The following is a 23,122-nucleotide window of genomic DNA, read 5'->3' as shown; positions in this document are numbered from 1 at the left end:
TAGATTCTTCAAAGCAGCTTTGCACACTCTTGGCATTCTCTCAACCAGCATCATAAGGAATGCTTTTCCAACAGTCTTGAAGGAGTTCCCACATATACTGAGCACTTGTTGGCTGCTTTTCCTTCACTCTGCGGTCCAACTAATCCTAAACCATCTCAATTGGGTTGAGGTCGGGGGATTGTGGAGGCCAGGTCATCTGATGCAGCACTCCATCACTCTCCTTCTTGGTCAAATAGCCCTTACCCAGCCTGGAGGTGTGCTTTGGGTCATTGTCCTGTTGAAAAACAAATGATAGTCCCACTAAGCAAAAACCAGATGGGATGGCGTATCGCTGCAGAATGCTGTGGTAGCCATGCTGGTTAAGTGTGCCTTGAATTCTAAATAAATCACTGACAATGTCACCAGCAAAGCACCCCCACACCATCACACCTCCTCCTCCATGCTTCATGGTGGGAACCACACATGCGGAGATCATCCGTTCACCTACTCTGCGTCTCACAAAGACACAGTGGTTGAAACCAAAAATCAAACCAAAAGGACAGATTTCCACTGGTCTAATGTCAATTGCTCGTGTTTCTTGGCCCAAGCAGGTCTCTTCTTCTTATTGGTGTCCTTTAGTAGTGGTTTCTTTGCAGCAATTTGACCATGAAGGCCTGATTCACACAGTTCCCTCTGAACAGCTGATGTTGAGATGTGTCTGTTACTTGAACTCTGTGAAGCATTTATTTGGGCTGCAATTTGAGGTGCAGTTAACTCTAATGAACTTATCCTCTGCAGCAGAGGTAACTCTTGGTCTTCCTTACCTGTGGCAATCCTCATGAGAGCCAGTTTCATCAGAGCGCTTGATGGTTTTTGCGACTGCACTTGAAGACACTTTCAAAGTTCTTGAAATTTTGACTGACCTTCATGTCTTAAAGTAATGATGGATTGTCATTTCTCTTTGCTTATTTGAGCTGTTCTTGCCATAATATGGACTTGGTCTTTTACCAAATAGGGCTATCTTCTGTATACCACCCCCACCTTGTCACAACACAACTGATTGGCAAAAACACATTAGGGAAATAAATTCCATAAATTAACTTTTAACAAGGCACACCTGTTAATTGAAATGCATTCCAGGTGACTTTTTTTATTTTATTTATTTAACCAGGTAAGCCAGTTGAGAACAAGTTCTCATTTACAACTGCGACCTGGCCAAGATAAAGCAAAGCAGTGTGATAAAAACAACAACACAGAGTTACATATGGGGTAAACAAAACGTACAGTCAAAAACACAATAGAAAATCTATATACAGTGTGTGCAAATGTAGTAGGTTAAGTGACTACCTCATGAAGCTGGTTGAGAGAATGCCAAAAGTGTGCAAAGCTGTCATCAAGGCAAAGGGTGGCTACTTTGAAGAATCCAAAATATAAAATATATTTTGATTTGTTTAACACTTTTTTTGGTTTCTACGTATGTGTTATTTCATAGTTTTGATGTCTTCAATATTATTCTACAATGTAGAAAATAGTAAAAATACTAAAAAAAAACTGGAATGAGTAGGTGTGTCCAAACTTTGGACTGGTACTGTATGTATGTATGTATTGTATATAGTTTTTTCTTCTTCAGGATTTTAAAAATTCTCCCGCGACTCATTTACATATCAGGCATCCCCACATGGGATTGCGACCCCTAGTTTGATAACCGCTGCTGTAGGAGAAGCTGAACCATGGTGAAGTAAATCGATTGCTACCATTGACAGAAAAGACGTTGTGTGGCATTTGGGGAATTGGCATAGCCTTGACGTGAGGCTACGTTGTGCACGACCTCTCTGCTTGCCATCAGTGTAAATAAACAAGCCAACTCACTGAATGGAGGGCTGGACTGAAAGAAACATTTTCAAAACCTCCACACGACTCAAATGAAAGGACTGGGTTAGGTATTGGAATAGGAGAAAAAACGTGTATACAAATATACTGCAGATTGTGAAGAGATGCATTTCAAGCAGAGTTTACATTTGTGGGTTTGGACTGGGAAATCGCTCTATTTAGGATGGGGTTTTGGCACACAACAACAGGCTTCTGTTGGCTCGTCCAACCTAGAGACATTGCTATGAGGCGGGATGAGTAAAGTTGCTAAAGCCCATGATGTCAATATCCCTCAGGAGATAGAGAGAATAAAAATCAAGAAAAGAGAGAGACAAAGAAAGAGAGAAACAGAAACCAAAGGGTGTTTAGTACCACACACACACACACACAAATACCACTACAAAAGTCAGAGAAGAGAACTCCAGAAAAAAGAGAAAGACAGAAAAACAAAGATAAAAGGCAGAGAGAAACAGAGAGAGAGAGACAGCATCTCCTTGAAACAGGAGTGTGGCCAGCGTGGTCAACAGTGGGCACAGTCTATTTCCAGATGGCTGTCATTTGTGGGTCCTCAAACCTAGAGCCAAATCTCCCGCGGATGGAGAGAGTGAAACAGCGAGGGAGGGAGAGAGGAGGGGAAGGAGGAAGAGAAGTTTAAAAAGAAAAACATGAACAGGAAGTAAATGCACAAACCCTGTAGGCGCTATAGGGCCTAGAGTGTAGCACAATATTCTCAGGGTGGCACAAAGCCGCATAACGCATGTTATTTGCAAAGTAGGGAATACCATGTGTCGTGCAAAACTCACTGTAAACAGGTTTTCGTTTGAACTTATAAAGACAAAATTGTAACTTCATTCAACTCAGCAGAACATAATTTCAGTTACAATCATCGATACAACTTTTTGCATCAGTCAATCAGTCAGCAGGGTAACTCATATTTTTAAATTGAAATGCACAAGATTCTTTACAATGAAGGTTATGTGCATGTGGCATTGGCACCAATGCATATAGTACTGTAACAGTCTATAAGATACTAAAAAGAGACAGGGTAAGAGACAAACCTAGGGAGACGAGGACAACAGAGAGACACAAAGATAAAGTATCCAAAGTTCTTTCATCTACTATCCTCTACAACTTTTCTGTTGCCAATGTTCACAAAAAATTTTATAAAATAAAATAACATTTTGATAGAGAGAGACAGAGAGAGAAAGAAAGAAATAAAGGAGTGAGAGGTACACAGATAAAGAAAGTGGGAGGCACCACACACAAAAGCAGCTGGCGACCAGAGCTCCGCATAAATGCCAGCTCACGTTGCAGCAGTGAGACGACGAAGAACTCCTCGGCAGTTCTTGAAATGAATATCAGGAGAAGAAATGCCATCCATTTCCTTCACACATCGCCATTTATCAGTTAACAGTTGGTAGCGGGATGTTAAATACTGGAGTCCCATAGGGCTCTGGTCAAAAGTAGTGCACTATATAGGGAATAGAGTGCCAGTTGGAACAATGCCGGAGGCTTCACAGAGCCAGCCTGACAGACGAGAACCTGTCATAGGCTCTAAGTATAACTCATGCTCAGTTGGTAGAGCATGGCGCTTGCAACGCCAGGGTTGTGGGTTCAATTCCCACGGGAGACAAATATGAAAAAAATGTATGCACTCACTAACTGTAAGTCGCTCTGGATAAGAGCGTCTGCTAAATGACTAAAATGGAAAACATAATCAAACTCAATAGGGGTTTCGCCTCCGAAAATAAACTTTATTTAGACAAAGTGAGCAGTATGGGTAGGTGAAATAGTTTTATATTGTTTGGTAATAGGCCTTTTGAGTATGGCACTGTATTTCCTTTCTACACATACATACATGCATACATGCATACATGCATACATGCATACATATTAATGGTAGGTTTATTTGAACAGTGAGTGACAGAATAACAACAAAAAAATCTAGAAAAATGCATGTCAAAAATGTTATAGATTTATTTGCATTTTAATGAGGGAAATAAGTATTTGACCCCTCTGCAAAACATGACTTAGTATTTGGTGGCAAAACCCTTGTTGGCAATCACAGAGGTCAGACGTTTCTTGTAGTTGGCCACCAGGTTTGCACACATCTCAGGAGGGATTTTTTTCCACTCCTCTTTGCAGATCTTCTCCAAGTCATTAAGGTTTCGAGGCTGACATTTGGCAACTCGAACCTTCAGCTCCCTCCACAGATTTTCTATGGGATTAAGGTCTGGAGACTGGTTAGGCCACTCCAGGACCTTAATGTGCTTCTTCTTGAGCCACTCCTTTGTTGCCTTGGGCGTGTGTTTTGGGTCATTGTCATGCTGGAATACCCATCCACAACCAATTTTCAATGCCCTGGCTAAGGGAAGGAGGTTCTCAACCAAGATTTGACGGTACATGGCCCCGTCCATCGTCCCTTTGATGCGGTGAAGTTGTCCTGTCCCCTTAGCAGAAAAACACACCCAAAGCATAATGTTTCCACCTCCATGTTTGACGGTGGGGATGGTGTTCTTGGAGTTGATGCCAAAGAGCTCGATTTTGGTCTCATCTGACCACAACACTGAACACAATCACCCAGTTCTCCTCTGAATCATTCAGATGTTCATTGGCAAACTTCAGACGGCCCTGTATATGTGCATTCTTGAGCAGGGGGACCTTGCGGGCGCTGCAGGATTTCAGTCCTTCACGGCGTAGTGTGTTACCAATTGTTTTCTTGGTGACTATGGTCCCAGATGCCTTGAGATCATTGACAAGATCCTCCCATGTAGTTCTGGGCTGATTCCTCACCGTTCTCATGATCATTGCAACTCCACGAGGTGAGATCTTGCATGGAGCCCCAGGCCGAGGGAGATTGACAGTTATTTTGTGTTTCTTCCATTTGCAAATAATCACACCAACTGTTCTCACCTTCTCACCAAGCTGCTTGGCGATGGTCTTGTAGCCCATTCCAGCCTTGTGTAGGTCTACAATCTTGTCCCTGACATCCTTGGCGAGCTCTTTGGTCTTGGCCATGGTGGAGAGTTTGGAATCTGATTGATTGATTGCTTCTGTGGACAGGTGTCTTTTATACAGGTAACAAACTGAGATTAGGAGCACTCCCTTTAAGAGTGTGCTCCTAATCTCAGCTCGTTACCTGTATAAAAGACACCTGGGAGCCAGAAATCTTTCTAATTGAGAGGGGGTCAAATACTTATTTCCCTCATTAAAATGCAAATAAATTTATAACATTTTTGACATGCGTTTTTCTGGATTTTGTTGTTGTTATTCTGTCTCTCACTGTTCAAATAAACCTACCATTAAAATTATAGACTGATAATTTCTTTGTCAGTGGGCAAACGTACAAAATCAGCAGGGGATCAAATACTTTTTTCCCTCACTGTGTATATATATATATATAATTACCTGATAGAGAAAGAGAACACAGGAAAGGAAAAGGTGCATATAAATGTAGAACAATATAGTGGATGTTATGTAGACATGTATAGTTTGTATTAAAAGGGGCATTCCGGAATTGGAAAAACAACAAAGTGGTCACACTGCCACTGTTTTGTTAAACAGATGAGCAATAGGGCTGGAGAAATGTAAGCATTCAAATTCAGAGACAGAGCTATGGATGCAAGGACTGACCGTCCATGAGATCAAAAGTATTGTTTTAGCCTACAGTGTTTGTTTACAATTGCATTGTTTACAAACAATGTACTAAAACAGGTTTACATTTTGGGTTCTGATGGGGTAGGACAGTTGAACAAAGCTCATGAGGCATTTATAAGTTCTTCAAGAATCAATGGCTATATATCAATTTAAAAGTAATGGATGTACCAAGCCTATATTGAGTGGAACTCCAGACTCATTTTCACCTAATTTAACACATGATTTACTTAACAAAAGGGACATCTCAATAGGTGGTCCAGGTAAGTCATGACATAACACAAGTGGGGGGTTGGGCCTTTCCTCTTTTGTTCTCCATTGCTCCTCTATTGTTCATTAAGCAAGTGGGGAGGCCGATGACATCATGTCTTCCTATCAAACCAACTCCTTGAATGCCCTACTCCTTGAAGTTTGCAGTTTTGTCTAAAAACACTATTTTGCTCAAAACATTTGTTTTACCCTTTAGTGTACTTTTCAACAGGAAAAGTTCAAAAATCACTGGAGGACTTCTTTAAGCATACAGGCCTAATTAGAGTAGAGTAAAGGAAAGATGGAGGTACTGACGGTAGGTCCTCCAGGCGAGAGGCCTCGTGCCGGGGGTCCAGCAGGTCATAGCCCACCTCGTTGTAGATCTCCAGGTAAGAGATGTGGGTGGTGTACACCATACTGCTGTCCTGTAGATGTCCATTAGAGCAACACAAGACAATACAATGACCCATTTAGGTGGTTATGGTAACACATTTGAAAAGGTACCTTCGTAAGGACTTAACACATTCATAAGCCATACATACAGTGGGGGAAAAAAAAAGTATTTAGTCAGCCACCAATTGTGCAAGTTCTCCCACTTAAAAAGACGAGAGAGGCCTGTAATTTTCATTATAGGTACACGTCAACCATGACAGACAAAATGAGGAAAAAAAATCCAGAAAATCACATTGTAGGATTTTTTATGAATTTATTTGCAAATTATGGTGGAAAATAAGTATTTGGTCAATAACAAAAGTTTCTCAATACTTTGTTATATAGCCTTTGTTGGTAATGACACAGGTCAAACGTTTTCTGTAAGTCTTCACAAGGTTTTCACACACTGTTGCTGGTATTTTGGCCCATTCCTCCATGCAGATCTCCTCTAGAGCAGTGATGTTTTGGGGCTGTCGCTGGGCAACACAGACTTTCAACTCCCCTCCAAAGATTTTCTATGGGGTTGAGATCTGGAGACTGGCTAGGCCACTCCAGGACCTTGAAATGCTTCTTACGAAGCCACTCCTTCGTTGCCCGTGCGGTGTGTTTGGGATCATTGTCATGCTGAAAGACCCAGCCATGTTTCATCTTCAATGCCCTTGCTGATGGAAGGAGGTTTTCACTCAAAATCTCACGATACATGGCCCCATTCATTCTTTCCTTTACGGATCAGTCATCCTGGTCCCTTTGCAGAAAAACAGCCCCAACGCATGATGTTTCCACCCCCATGCTTCACAGTAGGTATGGTGTTCTTTGGATGCAACTCAGCATTCTTTGTCCTCCAAACACAACGAGTTGAGTTTTTACCAAAAAAGTTCTATTTTGGTTTCATCTGACCATATGACATTCTCCCAATCCTCTTCTGGATCATCCAAATGCACTCTAGCAAACTTCAGACGGGCCTGGACATGTACTGGCTTAATCAGGGGGACACGTCTGCACTGCAGGATTTGAGTCCCTGGCGGCGTAGTGTGTTACTGATGGTAGGCTTTGTTACTTTGGTCCCAGCTCTCTGCAGGTCATTCACTAGGTCCCCCTGTGTGGTTCTGGGATTTTTGCTCACCGTTCTTGTGATCATTTTGACCCCACGGGGTGAGATCTTGCGTGGAGCCCCAGATCGAGGGAGATTATCAGTGGTCTTGTATGTCTTCCATTTCCTAATAATTGCTCCCACAGTTGATTTCTTCAAACCAAGCTGCTTACCTATTGCAGATTCAGTCTTCCCAGCCTGGTGCAGGTCTACAATTTTGTTTCTGGTGTCCTTTGACAGCTCTTTGGTCTTGGCCATAGTGGAGTTTGGAGTGTGACTGTTTGAGGTTGTGGACAGGTGTCTTTTATACTGATAACAAGTTCAAACAGGTGCCATTAATACAGGTAACGAGTGGAGGACAGAGGAGCCTCTTAAAGAAGAAGTTACAGGTCTGTGAGAGCCAGAAATCTTGCTTGTTTGTAGGTGACCAAATACTTATTTTCCACCATAATTTGCAAATAAATTCATAAAAAATCCTACAATGTGATTTTCTGTTTTGTTTTTTCTCAATTTGTCTGTCATAGTTGATGTGTACCTATGATGAAAATTACAGGCCTCTCTCATCTTTTTAAGTGGGAGAACTTGCACAATTGGTGGCTGACTAAATACTTTTTTTCCCCACTGTAACATAGGTATGTAAACAATAAACATATTATGCACTGCTAATAAAATAGTTGTAGTGTATGGGATATCCAAACTCATTTAGTTGCAAATATAAGTTAGTAATGATTGTTAGATTATCTTTCTTATCTAGCTACAGAGGCGATACATCAAAAGCCAATTCACGTGTTAATTCTTGGCTTGTTCTCGGTGTGATTAAATTGGATATCATGCCATTTTCTGCATTTATGTCACTCACATCCTCTGGCTAAAGCTGGCCTACACACTAGTGGATGTGTGCAATAGCCTAAACTTGATTGAAAATGGGTTACATGATAAAAGCGGCCTCAACTGGAGCGACCTGGAAAAACTTGTGAGTGAGATGGAGGATATTTGTCAATGGCCTAGATGCTCTCTAAGGTCTAATTTTCACTTAGTCGTCCATTGATGTCGATGGGAGACTGAAGGCAGTGGTGGAAAAAGTACGCAATTGTCATACTTGAGTAAAAGTAAAGATACTTTAATAGAAAATGACTCAGGTAAAAGTCACCCAGTAAAATACTACTTGAGTAAAAGTCTTAAAGTATTTGGTTTTAAATATACTTACGTATCAAAAGTAAAAGTATAAATTATTTCAAATTCCTTATTTTAAGCAAACCAGATGGCACCATTTTATTGTTTTTTTATTTACGGATAGCCAGGGGCATACTCCAACACTCAGATATAATTTACAAACGAAGCATTTGTGTATAGTGAGTCCACCATATCAGAGGCCGTAGAGATGACCAGGGATGTGAATTGGACCATTTTCCTGTCCTGCTAAGCATTCAAAATGTAAGAAGTACATTTGGGTGTCAGGGAAAATGTATGGAGTAAAAAGTACATTATTTTCTTTAGGAATGTAGTGAAGTAAAAGTAAAAGTAGTCAAAAATATAAATAGTAAAGTACAGACACCCAAATATTTTAAAAACTATTTTTACTACACCACTGACTGAAGTTGATATTTTCCACTTGCAAAGACACACTGCACTGCGCTGTGAGCGAACGCACAGCAAGTGAAATTATAATCGAGAATTACTTATGTTGTAACTTTTCTTTAACAATTTCCATGAGGAGAAACTTTAGTTCAACAGGAGATTTAGTTACAGCGCGATTAATCTTGGCAACCCAGAACTAAAATCTTGCGTAATTGCGTCAGATGCTCAATTTAGGTTCTGGGGGAGATGTGATACTAGAACAAGGAGCGGAAGCAGGGCGGTAGCTCCACCCCCCGACTCTCTGCATGTTTTGGCCAAGTCTGTGGGTCACATCTCCCCTCCACTTGCGAAATTTGAAAGATGCAAGCACCGGCAAAATCATGATTTGTCCAAATGATCAGTGACAAAAAAAAATCACTACACTGGAATAAAAGTTCCACGTTAGTTACCATTTATGTTACCTCTGTCTGTCCACAAGAGATTACAGCGTGATAGACACGCCACACGCAACGCAATCGCGAGGTACCGTATCGAAGCTCCCGCTATTTAGAATTTTGCAGTGTGTTAGTTCACAGCACAGCTGATTTTGTGTGGGAAAAATGTTGTCCTAAGTGAAAATTTGACTGAAGTAGGAGGTAGGATTCTCCCCTAAAGGAGTAAATCAGCATAATCCAAAATTACACAGCATTAGGTCCATCACACGACTGACCTGGCTGAAGTGCTGGTAGAGGTAAGAGAGCGTGCGAGGGATGATGCCCCGGTCACTGTAGCGCTCAGCGCCTCCTGTGATGGTGAAGGTCTTCCCGCTGCCAGTTTGGCCATAGGCAAAGATGGTACCATTGTATCCCAACAACACACTGTCCAGAAAGACCAAGAACAAGGTGCAAATACACTACACAGTAACTATACAGGTAATCGTATACAAAATTATATTCTGGTGTATATTCTGGTTTAAATTGTGTGGAAAGAGCAGGGTGTTGTATCCCGTCCACATACTGCCCAGACAAACCAAGATCAACATCAAGCTCAAATTGGCTTCTGGAGGGAGAACTTAAAAGGGACATTTCACTCATAAATGAAAGTTTGTCAGATATATTCAGACCTCAAAAGTAGACTAATGTCAAGCTGAAACCACATCCAATGACATCGGTTGTGTAGATCTAGCTATATTTACATTTACATTTTAGTCATTTAGCAGACGCTCTTATCCAGAGCGACTTACAGTTAGTGAGTGCATACATTTTTATTTATTTTTCATACGGGAATCGAACCCACAACCCTGGCGTTGCAAATGCCATGCTCTACCAACTGAGCTACATCCCTGCCGGCCATTCCCTCCCCTACCCTGGACGACGCTGGGCCAATTGTGCGCCGCCCCATGGGTCTCCAGGTCGCGGCCGGCTACGACAGAGCCTGGATTCGAACCAGGATCTCTAGTGGCACAGCTAGCACTGCAATGCAGTGCCTTAGACCACTGCGCCACTCAGGAGGCTATATGCCTCACTTAACCCCTAAATGGAAAAGATGAGCACCGTCTCATTTCCTGGTTTTATTCTGTGCTTATCTTTTCCATTCATTTGGGATTGAGGCATATAGGCTAGATGGGACGTGGTTTCATCTTGACATCAGACAACTTTGGAGGTCTGAAAACATCTCACAAACTTCGGATTGAAAGTGTAATGTTCCTTTAACTAGCAGGTATGACAGTACTCACAGGAACATTTGCCCACCATTATGAGATGCAAATACAATGGTGTAACTATTCTATAAAGTACAGAGAAACTAAAGAGGTAATACACACAAATATTATCTTTGTTTTTTAAGTCATGTGTGACAAGAGCAAAGTGTTAAAACACACTACTATTTATCTACTGTCCTTGTGCTAATACTGACTAATTAACATTCTGGTTACCAAAGGAGTTCACTACTGAAGCTAAGACTTAGCTACATAGTTTCAGGGCAAATGAACGTCCACAACAACATAAAAATGGGAGAGGGCAAGAGACATAAGGATGATGAGGACCACCTCCATTTCGTTCTCTTTCACCATGTCCAACTCACTATTCGCAGACACGTTGTTTTTTTGTTTTGTTTTATATACATTTTTTGTATTTTATTCAGATAGGGATAGTAGGAAACGTGTCAGGAGACCGTGAAGGGAGGAAGATGCAGAATAGTGGTGGGGTTGGGATTCCTACCCACGCTGGGGTGGTGTACACAGATGTTGGATCTTAATGTGATCACCCTGTTGCCGGAGAACTTTCCTGCAATTCAGGAAATGTAAAACTTTAAGTATATTTGAGGTTTAAAAAGGCTTCTGAAGTTTGTAATTTCCACTTTGAAATGTCAGACTTGGGTTTCCCTTACAAAAAATGTGTCAACCCCTACAAAAATGTCCATTAATTATAATTCACATAATAATTCACATTTCCTGTTGCTGCAGGATTATTTTCCTGCTGTAACAAACTGGCTCAAATGAAGATCCTAAATCTGTATGTGCTGCAGGCGGTGCCGTTACCCGCTAGACCAGCCTCAGGCACTCAGACACGTTGGTTTAAGTGGCGGATAGGGAGGGACCAGCACCGGTAAGCCAACATTATCCCACCGTTAAGAGGACACCAACCTAAAACTCCCCCGACACTTGATTGAATTGAAGCTGACACTATAAATCTACAGGAAAAGATTGTAACGAAAGACAGACAACGATGGCCACAGACAGACTGATCTGCCGGTGAGCAGGAATGTCTTGGTTGAGTGAAGGAGAGGGCCCAAGCCCAGTCAGCAGGGTTTTGTGTCTGGTTGGTGTCTTGGTGAGACTATATTTTGGTTTGGCATTCAACGAGACACCACACGTGCAGAAGAGCGACATGGAATTGAAACCCTTTTGAAGAGACCTGAACCTGTAATTGAGTGAAATGTACATCCAAATGGATTGCTAACGAAGGTCCGTGGGAAGGAAAGAAAGGTCTATGGTAGGTTGGCTGAAAAACGGGCTTTCATTACTAAATTACTACAAAGCCGGTCACATCAGTTTTGATCAAAGGTTAAGATACATTCTGTCCTCACCATGATGTCAATTTTAGGGAACCAGATATCAGTTAATACACTTTTAAGGCCTATAGCAACAGTAATAGTATCACACTCTGAATCATTGAATTGACATCTTTCAGAAAATTTCAGCCTCAAGCTATTTTTGTTTGGGACATTCAAACCCTTATTTTAGAGCGGTGAGCCTTGGCTCCTCCACTCGTGTACGCCTTCTACGAAACCCTGCCGTACCATCTACAAAAAAGTGAATAAATGGTCTCATCCATCAGTCTATACAAAAAATGACATCCATTCATGAGAAGGGTGGGTTGCTCTAGCTGGGATGGACGTTGTTGGGCAGACACTTTGGACTGCGTTCCAAGTGGCCCCCTATTCCCTATAAAGTGCACTACATTTGAACAGAACCCTATGGGCCCTGGTCAAAAGTAGTGCAATAAATAGGAAATAGGGGGTCATTTGGAAAAAGCTTATCCCTAACAAGAATGACTCATGCCTGCTATGGGGAAAAGAGGAAAGACGGACACTGGTTATGTGTCATAACGACAGGCCTAATGATGCGGCCTGGGCTCACCCACTTAAGCCTGGGTGTTTCCAAACACTTCTTCCTGTTTACACGTCAGTCTTCCTGGAGACGGGCAAAGCCCTTCTTAGGGCACTTCACCATCCCTTAGGCCTACTCCTCTCCCTCTTTTCCTCCACACTTCTTTATTTATACTGTATTTTAACTCCTTCTTACTTCATAATATCCTACCAAACTATGAACAATATCACTTGTAGCCCATGGGGAGATAGTAAATTGGACTTGTGTTATGGTAATAATAAAGGGGTATATACGTCACTGCAGAAGCCCCCAGTGAGCACGTCGGACAATTATGCAATTAAATTACTGCCAACATACAAACAGAAAGTGAAACAGGAAAAGATTAAGGAAAGGGCAGTCCAGATATGGTCAGAGGAAGCTATAGAAAGCCTGCAAGGATGTTTGTCCTGTACAAACTGGGACAGTTTTATAATGGATCATACCCTTGAGGAGTCAGTATCAGCAGTGACTGCATATATCCATTTCTATGAGGGCATGTTAGCCCCTACAAGGATGGTGAAATGCTATCCAAATAACAAAAAAGTCATTACCGCGGAGCTTAAACAGACACTTAAGTTGAAACAGACAGCTTTTTCTGCTGACAACAAAGCGGAAGTGAAAATCCTGCAGAGGACAGGGAAAAATTGGCGCTCCAGGCCCTGGATGGAGGGAGGTGCCAACCATTGAGAAGGAGGTGGTGAGATGGGTCTGCAAGAGAATCAAATCCAACAAAGCACCCTGACCAGACATCAAGGGACGGCTACTGAAGGAATGCTCAGATGAGCTGGCAGACATATTTTGCACTCACTTAAACAGCTCCTTATCAAAAGTCATGGTTCCCTCAATCTGGAAGACATCTGAGATCCAACCAGTTCTAAAGAAGAACAGTCCAGCGGAGCTTGCGCGCGCTCTTCCATCCTTCCTGTCCTCAGGCTTGTGCGGTAGGGAGATCTTCGTGGGCTATACTCGGCCTTGTCTCAGGGTAGTAAGTTAGTGGCTTGTTGATAACCCTTTAGTGGTGTGGGGGGCTGTGCTTTGTCAAAGTGTGTGGGGTTCCCTGCCTGGTTGTCCCTGTCTGGGGGTAAATGTAGACGTAACCTAGCCCCCTGTCTCAGTCTCCTGTATCTACGCTGCAATAGTGTATGTGTCGGGGGGCTAGGGTCAGTCTGTAATATCTGGTGTAATTCTCCTGTGTGATGTTAGATATGCTCCTTCTGATTCTCCCATCTCGCCCTCTCTCTCCTCCCGGAGGACCTGAGCCCTAGGACCATGCCTTAGAACTATCTGGCCTGATGACTCCTGGCTGTCCCCATCCCTAGTAGTGCTGCTGACCCAGTTTCTGCTGTTCTGCCTGTGGCCATGGAACCCTGACCTGTTCACCGGACCTCCCCCCGCTCATGCTGTCTCAATCTCTAAATGCTTGGCTATGAAAAGCCAACTGACATTAACTCCCGAGGTGCTGACCTCTTGCACCCTCTACAACCACTGGGATTATTATTTGACCCTGCTGGTCATCTATGAACGTTTGAACATCTTGAAGAACGATCTGGCCTTAATGGCCATGTACTGTTATAATCTCCACCTGGCACAGCCAGAAGAAGACTGGCCACCCCTCAGAGCCTGGTTCCTCTTTAGGTTTCTTCACAGGTTTCTGCCTTTCTAGGGTGTTTTTCCTAGCCACCGTGCCTCTACATCTGCATTGCTTACTCTCTGGGGTTTTAGGCTTGGTTTCTGTATAAGCACTTTGTGACAACTGCTGTTGTAAAAAGGGCTCTATAAATACATTTGATTGATTGAGCGCTTTATACCTACACATCTCAGGTGTGTGGATGGAGCCCTTAACCCAATGCAGTTTGCATACAGGAAGAACAGATCAGCGGAGGATGCAGTCCTTCAGGTGTTGCACAGTGCCGTGACACCTGGAGAGGCCTTACTCTTATGTGTGCATCCTTTTCCTGCACTTCTCTGCTTTTAATTGCATGCAACCTCACCTTCTCTGTGACAAACTCTCCCACCTACAGGTGGACCCCAGCATTACCTTGTGGGTGCTGGACTTCCTGCTGAACGGTGGGGCAGTATGTCATGTTCAACAACGCAACATCCCTTCCTCTGTGTACATCTACCGGCAAACCCCAAGGAACTGTCATCCAGTGCTATTCTCCATACACACCAATGACCTGAGAGGTTCCGACAGACTGCTTGGCAGTGAAATATGCAGATGACACCGCCCTTGTCGACCTCTCAGATGACACACTGCATTTCCAAACAGAAGTAAACAGGGTCCGTGACTGTTGCAATAACAACTACCTCACACTCAACATCAACAAAACAAAATAACTGCTAATCGGTTTCCGGAGGAAGGCAGACACAGTGAGCCACATAGTCCTGGGTGGTGAAGAGGTAGAGAGAGTGGGGTTTTTAGTACCTGGGAACCATCATGGACAACACACTCTTTTAATGCCAACATCAATAAAAAAAATGCCAACAATGACTGCACTTCCTGCGCAGACTGAGACAACTGAATATCAACACCCGGATATTCTCCAACTACTACACCTGCCATTTAGAGAGTGTGCTGATTTTCTGTGTCCTGGCCTGGTACTGTGGGCTGTCAGTGGCCAATAAGGGTATCCTCAGGCAGACTGTGATCCTCAGGCGTGCTGCAGTGCAGGGGGATTCAGGGACTCTATAATAAACGGGAAAGGGACATGGCCAATCGCATCATGGAGGAGCCAACACACACAATCTTGCCCAATGTTTGGAGCTACTGGAAGGAGATTAAAAAGGTCCGACTGTTCAGTAAGAATAGGAGCAAGGCAAGTTTCCTTCCATCAGCCATTGGGACAGATGCAGGCCCAATGCACCGTTGGACGGTAAGCCGCAGAGACTTTGAATATGTGGAAATGTAAATGTTTGACTTGTGTACTAACTTTCCAGTTTTCCGTACTGCATGTCATATATTGTGTTGTGTATGCTGACGTCACAGAATGAATTTCCATGTAAATGGACAATAAAGTATCATATATACAGTATATGTATGTATGTACAGTGGGGAAAAAAGTATTTAGTCAGCCACCAATTGTGCAAGTTCTCCCACTTAAAAAGATGAGAGGCCTGTAATTTTCATCATAGGTACACGTCAACTATGACAGACAAAATGAGAAAAAAAATCCAGAGAATCACATTGTAGGATTTTTTATGAATTTATTTGCAAATTATGGTGGAAAATAAGTATTTGGTCAATAACAAAAGTTTCTCAATACTTTGTTATATACCCTTTGTTGGCAATGACACAGGTCAAACGTTTTCTGTAAGTCTTCACAAGGTTTTCACACACTGTTGCTGGTATTTTGGCCCATTCATCCATGCAGATCTCCTCTAGAGCAGTGATGTTTTGGGGCTGTCGCTGGGCAACACGGACTTTCAACTCCCTCCAAAGATTTTCTATGGGGTTGAGATCTGGAGACTGGCTAGGCCACTCCAGGACCTTGTAATGCTTCTTACGAAGCCACTCCTTCGTTGCCCGGGCGGTGTGTTTGGGATCATTGTCATGCTGAAAGACCCAGCCACGTTTCATCTTCAATGCCCTTGCTGATGGAAGGAGGTTTTCACTCAAAATCTCACGATACATGGCCCCATTCATTCTTTCCTTTACACGGATCAGTCGTCCTGGTCCCTTTGCAGAAAAACAGCCCCAAAGCATGATGTTTCCACCCCCATGCTTCACAGTAGGTATGGTGTTCTTTGGATGCAACTCAGCATTATTTGTCCTCCAAACACGACGAGTTGAGTTTTTACCAAAAAGTTCTAGTTTGGTTTCATCTGACCATATGACATTCTCCCAATCCTCTTCTGGATCATCCAAATGCACTCTAGCAAACTTCAGACGGGCCTGGACATGTACTGGCTTAAGCAGGGGGACACGTCTGGCACTGCAGGATTTGAGTCCCTGGCGGCATAGTGTGTTACTGATGGCAGGCTTTGTTACTTTGGTCCCAGCTCTCTGCAGGTCATTCACTAGGTCCCCCTGTGTGGTTCTGGGATTTTTGCTCACCGTTCTTGTGATCATTTTGACCCCACGGGTGAGATCTTGCGTGGAGCCCCAGATCAAGGGAGATTATCAGTGGTCTTGTATGTCTTCCATTTCCTAATAATTGCTCCCACAGTTGATTTCTTCAAACCAAGCTGCTTACCTATTGCAGATTCAGTCTTCCCAGCCTGGTGCAGGTCTACAATTTTGTTTCTTGTGTCCTTTGACAGCTCTTTGGTCTTGGCCATAGTGGAGTTTGGAGTGTGACTGTTTGAGGTTGTGGACAGGTGTATTTTATACTGATAACAAGTTCAAACAAGTGCCATTAATACAGGTAACGAGTGGAGGACAGAGGAGCCTCTTAAAGAAGAAGTTACAGATCTGTGAGAGCCAGAAATCTTGCTTGTTTGTAGGTGACCAAATACTTATTTTCCACCATAATTTGCAAATAAATTCATAAAAAATCCTACAATGTGATTTTCTGGATTTTTTTCCTCAATTAGTCTGTCATACTTGACGTGTACCTATGATGAAAATTACAGGCCTCTCTCATCTTTTTAAGTGGGAGAACTTGCACAATTGGTGGCTGACTAAATACTTGTTTTCCCCACTGTATGTACACTACCGGTCAAAAGCTTTAGAACACCTACTCATTCCAGGGTTTTTCTTTATTTTTACCATTTTCTACATTGTAGAATAATAAAAATCAAAACTATGAAATAACACATATGGAATCATGTAGTAAACAAAAGTGTTAAACAAATCAAAATGTTATATTTGAGATTCTTCAAATAGCCACCCTTTGCTTTGATGACAGCTTTGCACACCCTTGTCATTCTCTCAACCAGCTTCATGAGGTAGTCACCTGGAATGCATTTCAAGTAACAGGTGTGCCTTCTTAAAAGTTAAATTTGTGGAATTTCTTTCCTTCTTAATGCATTTGAGCCAATCAGTTGTGTTGTGACAAGGTAGGGGTGGTATACAGAAGATAGCCCTATTTGGTAAAAGACCAAGTCCATACTATGGCAAGAACAGCTCAAATAAGCAAAGAAAATGACAGTCCATCATTACTTTAAGACATGAAGGTCAGTCAATCCGGAAAATTTCAAGAACTTTGAAAGCTTCTTCAAGTGCAGTCGCAAAAACCATCAAGTGCTATGATGAAACTGGCTCTCATGAAGACTGCCACAGGAATGGAAGACCCAGAGTTACCGCTGCTGCAGAGGATAAGTTCATTAGAGTTACCAGCCTCAGAAATTGCAGCCCAAATAAATGCTTCACAGAGTTCAAGTACCAGACACATCTCAACATCAACTGTTCAGAGGAGACTGTGTGAATCAGGCCTTCATGGTCGAATACGGACACCAATAAGTAGAAGAGACTTGCTTGGGCCAAGAAACACGAGCAATGGACATTAGACCGGTGGAAATGTGTCCTTTCGTCTGGAGTCCAAATTGGAGATTTTTAGTTCCAACCGCTGTGTCTTTGTAAAACGAGGTGTGGGTGAACGAATGATCTCGCATGTGTACTTTCCCACCGTAATGCATGGAGGAGGAGGTGTTATAGTGTGGGGGTGCTTTGCTGGTGACACTGTCTGTGATTTAATTAGAATTCAAGGCACACTTAACCCGCATGGCTACCACAGCGTTCTGCAGCGATAACCCATCCCTTCTGGTTTGGGCTTCGTGGGACTATCATTTGTTTTTCAACAGGACAATGACCCAACACACCTCCAGGCTGTGTAAGGGCTATTTTACCAAGAAGGAGAGTGATGGAGTGCTGCATCAGATGACCTGGCCTCCACAATCACTCGACCTCAACCAAATTGAGATGGTTTGGGATGAGTTGGACCGCAGAGTGAAGGAAAGGCAGCCAACAAGTGCTCAGCATATGTGGGAACTCCTTCAACACTGTTGGAAAAGCATTCCAGGTGAAGCTGGTTGAGAGAATGCCAAGAGTGTGCAAAGCTGTCATCAAAGCAAAGGGTGGCTATTTGAAGAAACTCAAATATTTGTTTAACAGTTTTTTGGTTGCTACATGATTCCATATGTGTTATTTCATAGTTTTGATGTCTTCATTATTATTCTACAATGTAGAAAATAGTAAAAATAAAGAAAAACCCTTGAATGAGTAGGTGTTCTAAAACGTTTGACCGGTAGTGTACATATTCCTTTTTACATGTAATGTTTATTTAGAAAGTTAGAAACAGAGGGGAAGACAGGCAAGTGGGAGAACAGTAGGAAGGGTAGATGTGGGGATTGAACCCCGGGGTACTACTCAGGTGGAGAGCGTTACCACTCCACCTCCACACTTCTCCCAAGAACAGGCAACAGGTTGCATGAGAAAGCCGCCGTAGCTATCCTGTCCGGGACAGGGGCAGTCTAGAGATACTTTTGTTACAATGTGCTGAGAGTGAGACTAAGGTCGACTTGCCAGCTCAGCATAAATAAGATAACATAATAAGTATTTTATCATTAGTGTCATTACTGTTGCTTGACTGTAAACGCTGTGGGTTTTGGTTACATCTCAGTGGAGACAGTGATTGGTGTTCAAATGAGTGGTTTTTGGATGAACTACAGAGAGAACGCAGCTCCAGCCTGGGCACTTGGAAAAATAACAACTTGACAGCTATTACCATTTTTGATGTGGAAAAGTAAATTAAACGCTAGGTGTCCAATTGCATAGGCTTGTGATGTTCTAACAGCTGCTTTTTATTCTGTCAACGATTTCCTACTAGACCTGGCTACACCGCACTGTTTCCTGAAAATGACCTTTGTCAATTTAATGTAAAAAAAAAATGTTTTGGGGGCTACATGTAAGAGAATAATCTAGAGAAAAACACTCTTCTCAGCAATAGCCTTGGCTACCATGTCTGGAAATTAGACTTTATGCATCCAAATATAGGTGTGATACAGTTGAAGTCGGAAGTTTACATACACTTAGGTTGGAGTCATTAAAACTGCATGACACAAGTAATTTTTCCAACAATTGTTAACAGACAGATTATTTCACTTATAATTCACTGTATCACAATTCCAGTGGGTCAGAAGTTTACATTCACTAAGTTGACTGTGCCTTTAAACAGCTTTAAACATTCCAGAAAATGATGTCTTTAGAAGCTTCTGATAGGCTAATTGAAATTTTTTGAATCAATTGGAGGTGTACCTGTGGATGTATCTCAAGGCCTACCTTCAAACTCAGTGCCTCTTCGCTTGACATCATGGGAAAATCAAAAGAAATCAGTCAAGACCTCAGAAAAATGTGTAGACCTCCACAAGTCTGGTTCATCCTTGGGAGCAATTTCCAAACGCCTGAAGGTACCACATTCATCTGTACAAACAATAGTACGCATGTATAAACACCATGGGACCACGCAGCCGTTATACCGCTCAGGAAGGAGACGCGTTCTGTCTCCTAGAGATGAAAGTACTTTGGTGCGAAAAGTGAAAAATCAATCCCAGAACAACAGTAAAGGACCTTGTGAAGATGCTGGAGGAAACAGGTACAGAAGTATCTATATCCACAGTAAAACGAGTCCTATATTGACATAACCTGAAAAAACGTTCAGCAAGGAAGAAGCCACTGCTCCAAAACCACCATAAAAAAGACTACGATTTGCAACTGCACATGGGGACAAAGATCATACTTCTTGGAGAAATGTCCTCTGGTCTGATGAAACACAAATATAACTGTTTGGCCATAATGACCATCGTTATGTTTGGAGGAGAAGGGGGAGGCTTGCAAGCCGAAGAACACCATCCCAACCGTGAAGCACGTGGGTGGCAGCATCATGCTGTGGGAGTGCTTTGCTGCAGGAGGGACTGGTGCATTTTACAAAATAGATGGCATCATGAGGAAGGAAAATTATGTGGATATATTGAAGCAACATCTCAAGACATCAGTCAGGGAGTTAAAGCTTGGTCACAAATGGGTCTTCCAAATGGACAATGACCCCAAGCATACTTCCAAAGTTGTGGCAAAATGGCTTAAGGACAACAAAGTCAAGGTATTGGAGTGGCCATCACAAAGCCCTGACCTCAATCCTATAGAAAATTAGTGGGCAGAACTGAAAAAGTGTGTGCGAGCAAGAGGCCTACAAACCTGACTCCGTTACATCAGCTCTGTCAGGAGGAATGGGCCAAAATTCACCCAAATTATTGTGGGAAGGTTGTGGAAGGCTACCCGAAACGTTTGACCCAAGTTAAACAATATAAAGGCAATGCTACCAAATACTAAATGAGTGTATGTAAACTTCTGACCCACTGGGAATGTGAAGAAAGAAATAAAAGCTGAAATAAATCACTCTACTATTATTCTGACACTTCACATTCTTAAAATAAAGTGGTGTTTTTTTAAAGTGGTGTTTTTTTACAAGGTTAAATGTCAGGAATTGTGAAAACTGAGTTTAAATGTATTTGGCTAAGGTGCATGTAAACTTCCGACTTCAACTGTACATATGAGGTAAGAAAACGCCTATGTCGTGTCATTCATGGCTCTTCAACACCTAATGAATTTGCTGACTACCTCCATGTGTCCATAACATTGTCAGCATTTTTTGAATACATTCCATCGCCATTCATCACCAGTGGGGGCAAAACATCAACAGGGCTACTTACACCTCTGATTTAGCCACTGGCGAGACTGGATTTAAAAAGGTTAAGACCTTCAGGAATCTAGAACATTCCATCAGATCACAGTAAATGCGAATCCAATATACCCAAGGCAACTGACTAAGAAATATCTCACATTGGAGAAAGACAACCCATCGTTTGAATCAATGCCCCCCAATGACATGGGGCCACATCCTGGCCCTAAAGCTGGCATCTATATGCCAGTGAATTTCTGTCTTGATAAGCAAAAGTCTCACGACCTGCTGAACCAATTGGAGAACTGTTCAGAGGTCTATGGAAGGGTAACCGAAGACAGAAGGCTATGGTCTGAGTCAGGTAAAAATATATTTGAGCCCTGAGTCAACCCAGACATCTCACCGTGTTGTTTATGTCTCCTAATACTGACGATAATGCAAAGCACTTGTGGATTCCATAAATACCCATATTATGAGTAAGAGGTGGAATTAGGACCAGAGTGCAGGGGAGACAAAGAGAAATTGAGCATGGTAGGGGTGGAGAAATGAGGAGAGAGAAACATTCAGATAACAACTTCAAGACATTTGATCGCAGGAAATTCCAAGTAAATGCCGTTGTTATTGCCTTTCTCCCTTTGGGAGCAAACCCTGAATTAGTCTAACCTTAGGCCAAGGGTAAAACTCTCTGAGACACCATGTAAGAAGAGTAGCCTACCTCTGCCAAGTTTGAAAATACTTGAACTGAGAGATTGACAATGATAAGAATAACAACATTTTATATCAGTGTTAATTCTGCTGATTTGACCACTAAGTGTGACATCAATTAAATAGACCTATGTGAGTCATTGATAAGAATCTAATTGTCCGATTCCCAAAATGTAACATTTATCATATGAAAACTGTTATCGAATAGGCTAACCTACATCCGTGGTCGCCAACCTTTTCTGAGTCAAGATCACTTTGAGTCCAAATGCAAGCCGAGATCTACCGCTCTGAATTGTTTTTAAACATGATTTGTGGTCCTCTGTAGCTCAGCTGGTAGAGCACGGCGCTTGTAACGCCAAGGTAGTGGGTTCGATTCCCGAGACCACCCATACACAAAAATGTATGCACGCATTGAAAAAAAAAAAAAAAGTAAGTCGCTTTGGATAAAAGCATCTGCTAAATGGCATATTATTATTATTATTATTAAAAATGTAAGCCAAAGCAACATTAATCAATTAAACAGGTTAATTGGTTCATGTTGAGGTTTGTGCACTAGGCTAAATAGGCCCAATATATTTATTGGCTACGCTTGAATTGCCCTGCCAATGTTGTTCTTCTCAGAGCATGTTGAGATATAGATATATATATATCTATCTATCTATCGCTATCTATACACACACACATACACTACCGTTCAAAAATGTGGGGTCACGTAGAAATGTCCTTGTTTTCAATTTTTTCAATTTTATTTTTATATGGCTTTTTCTTTGCAACTCTGCCTAGAAGGTCAGCATCCCGGAAGCTGCCAGTTGAGGACCTGTGAGGCGTCTGTTTCTCAAACTAGACCCTAATGTATTTGTCCTCTTGCTCAGTTGTGCACCGGGGCCTCCCACTCCTCTTTCTATTCTGGTTAGAGCCAGTTTGCGCTGTTCTGTGAAGGGAGTAGTACACAGCGTTGTACGAGATCTTCAGTTTCTTGGCAATTTCTCACCTGGAATAGCCTTCATTTCTCAGAACAAGAATAGACTGACGAGGTTTAGAAGAAAGTTATTTGTTTCTGGCCATTTTGAGCCTGTAATCGATGCTCCAGATACTCAACTAGTCTCAAGAAGGCCAGTTGTATTGCTTCTTTAATCACCACAGCAGTTTTCAGCTGTGATAACATAATTGTAAAAGGGTTTTCTAATGATCAATTAGCCTTTATAAATGATAACCTTGGATTAGCAAACACAACGTGCCATTGGAACACAGGACTGATGGTTGCTGATAATGGGCCTCTGTACGCCTATATAGATATTCCATTAAAAATCAGCCGTTTCCAGC

At 42.3% G+C, this 23,122-nt stretch overlaps 1 protein-coding gene across 3 annotated transcripts in view; it reads right to left on the bottom strand.

The window, feature by feature from the left end:
* kif6 (kinesin family member 6) overlaps positions 1-23,122 on the bottom strand; it is a 229,223-nt gene that overhangs the window by 186,047 nt on the left and 20,054 nt on the right. For 2 of the 3 annotated variants that reach the window (XM_041848347.2, XM_041848348.2), the window contains exons 4-5: positions 9,561-9,708; positions 6,067-6,176 (exon numbers count right to left, since the gene is read on the bottom strand). The exons of the other annotated variant lie outside the window; for it this stretch is intronic. In XM_041848347.2, the coding sequence (XP_041704281.1) occupies positions 6,067-6,176; positions 9,561-9,708 (258 nt within the window). The remainder of the gene's footprint in view (positions 1-6,066; positions 6,177-9,560; positions 9,709-23,122) is intronic. 3 annotated transcript variants of the gene reach the window in all.

This window comes from Coregonus clupeaformis, chromosome 37 (assembly GCF_020615455.1).
Source record: "Coregonus clupeaformis isolate EN_2021a chromosome 37, ASM2061545v1, whole genome shotgun sequence".
Classification (NCBI taxonomy): Eukaryota; Metazoa; Chordata; class Actinopteri; order Salmoniformes; family Salmonidae; genus Coregonus; species Coregonus clupeaformis.
Note: the sequence above shows the minus strand (reverse complement) of the source record. Positions and strands in the feature narration are given on the sequence as shown.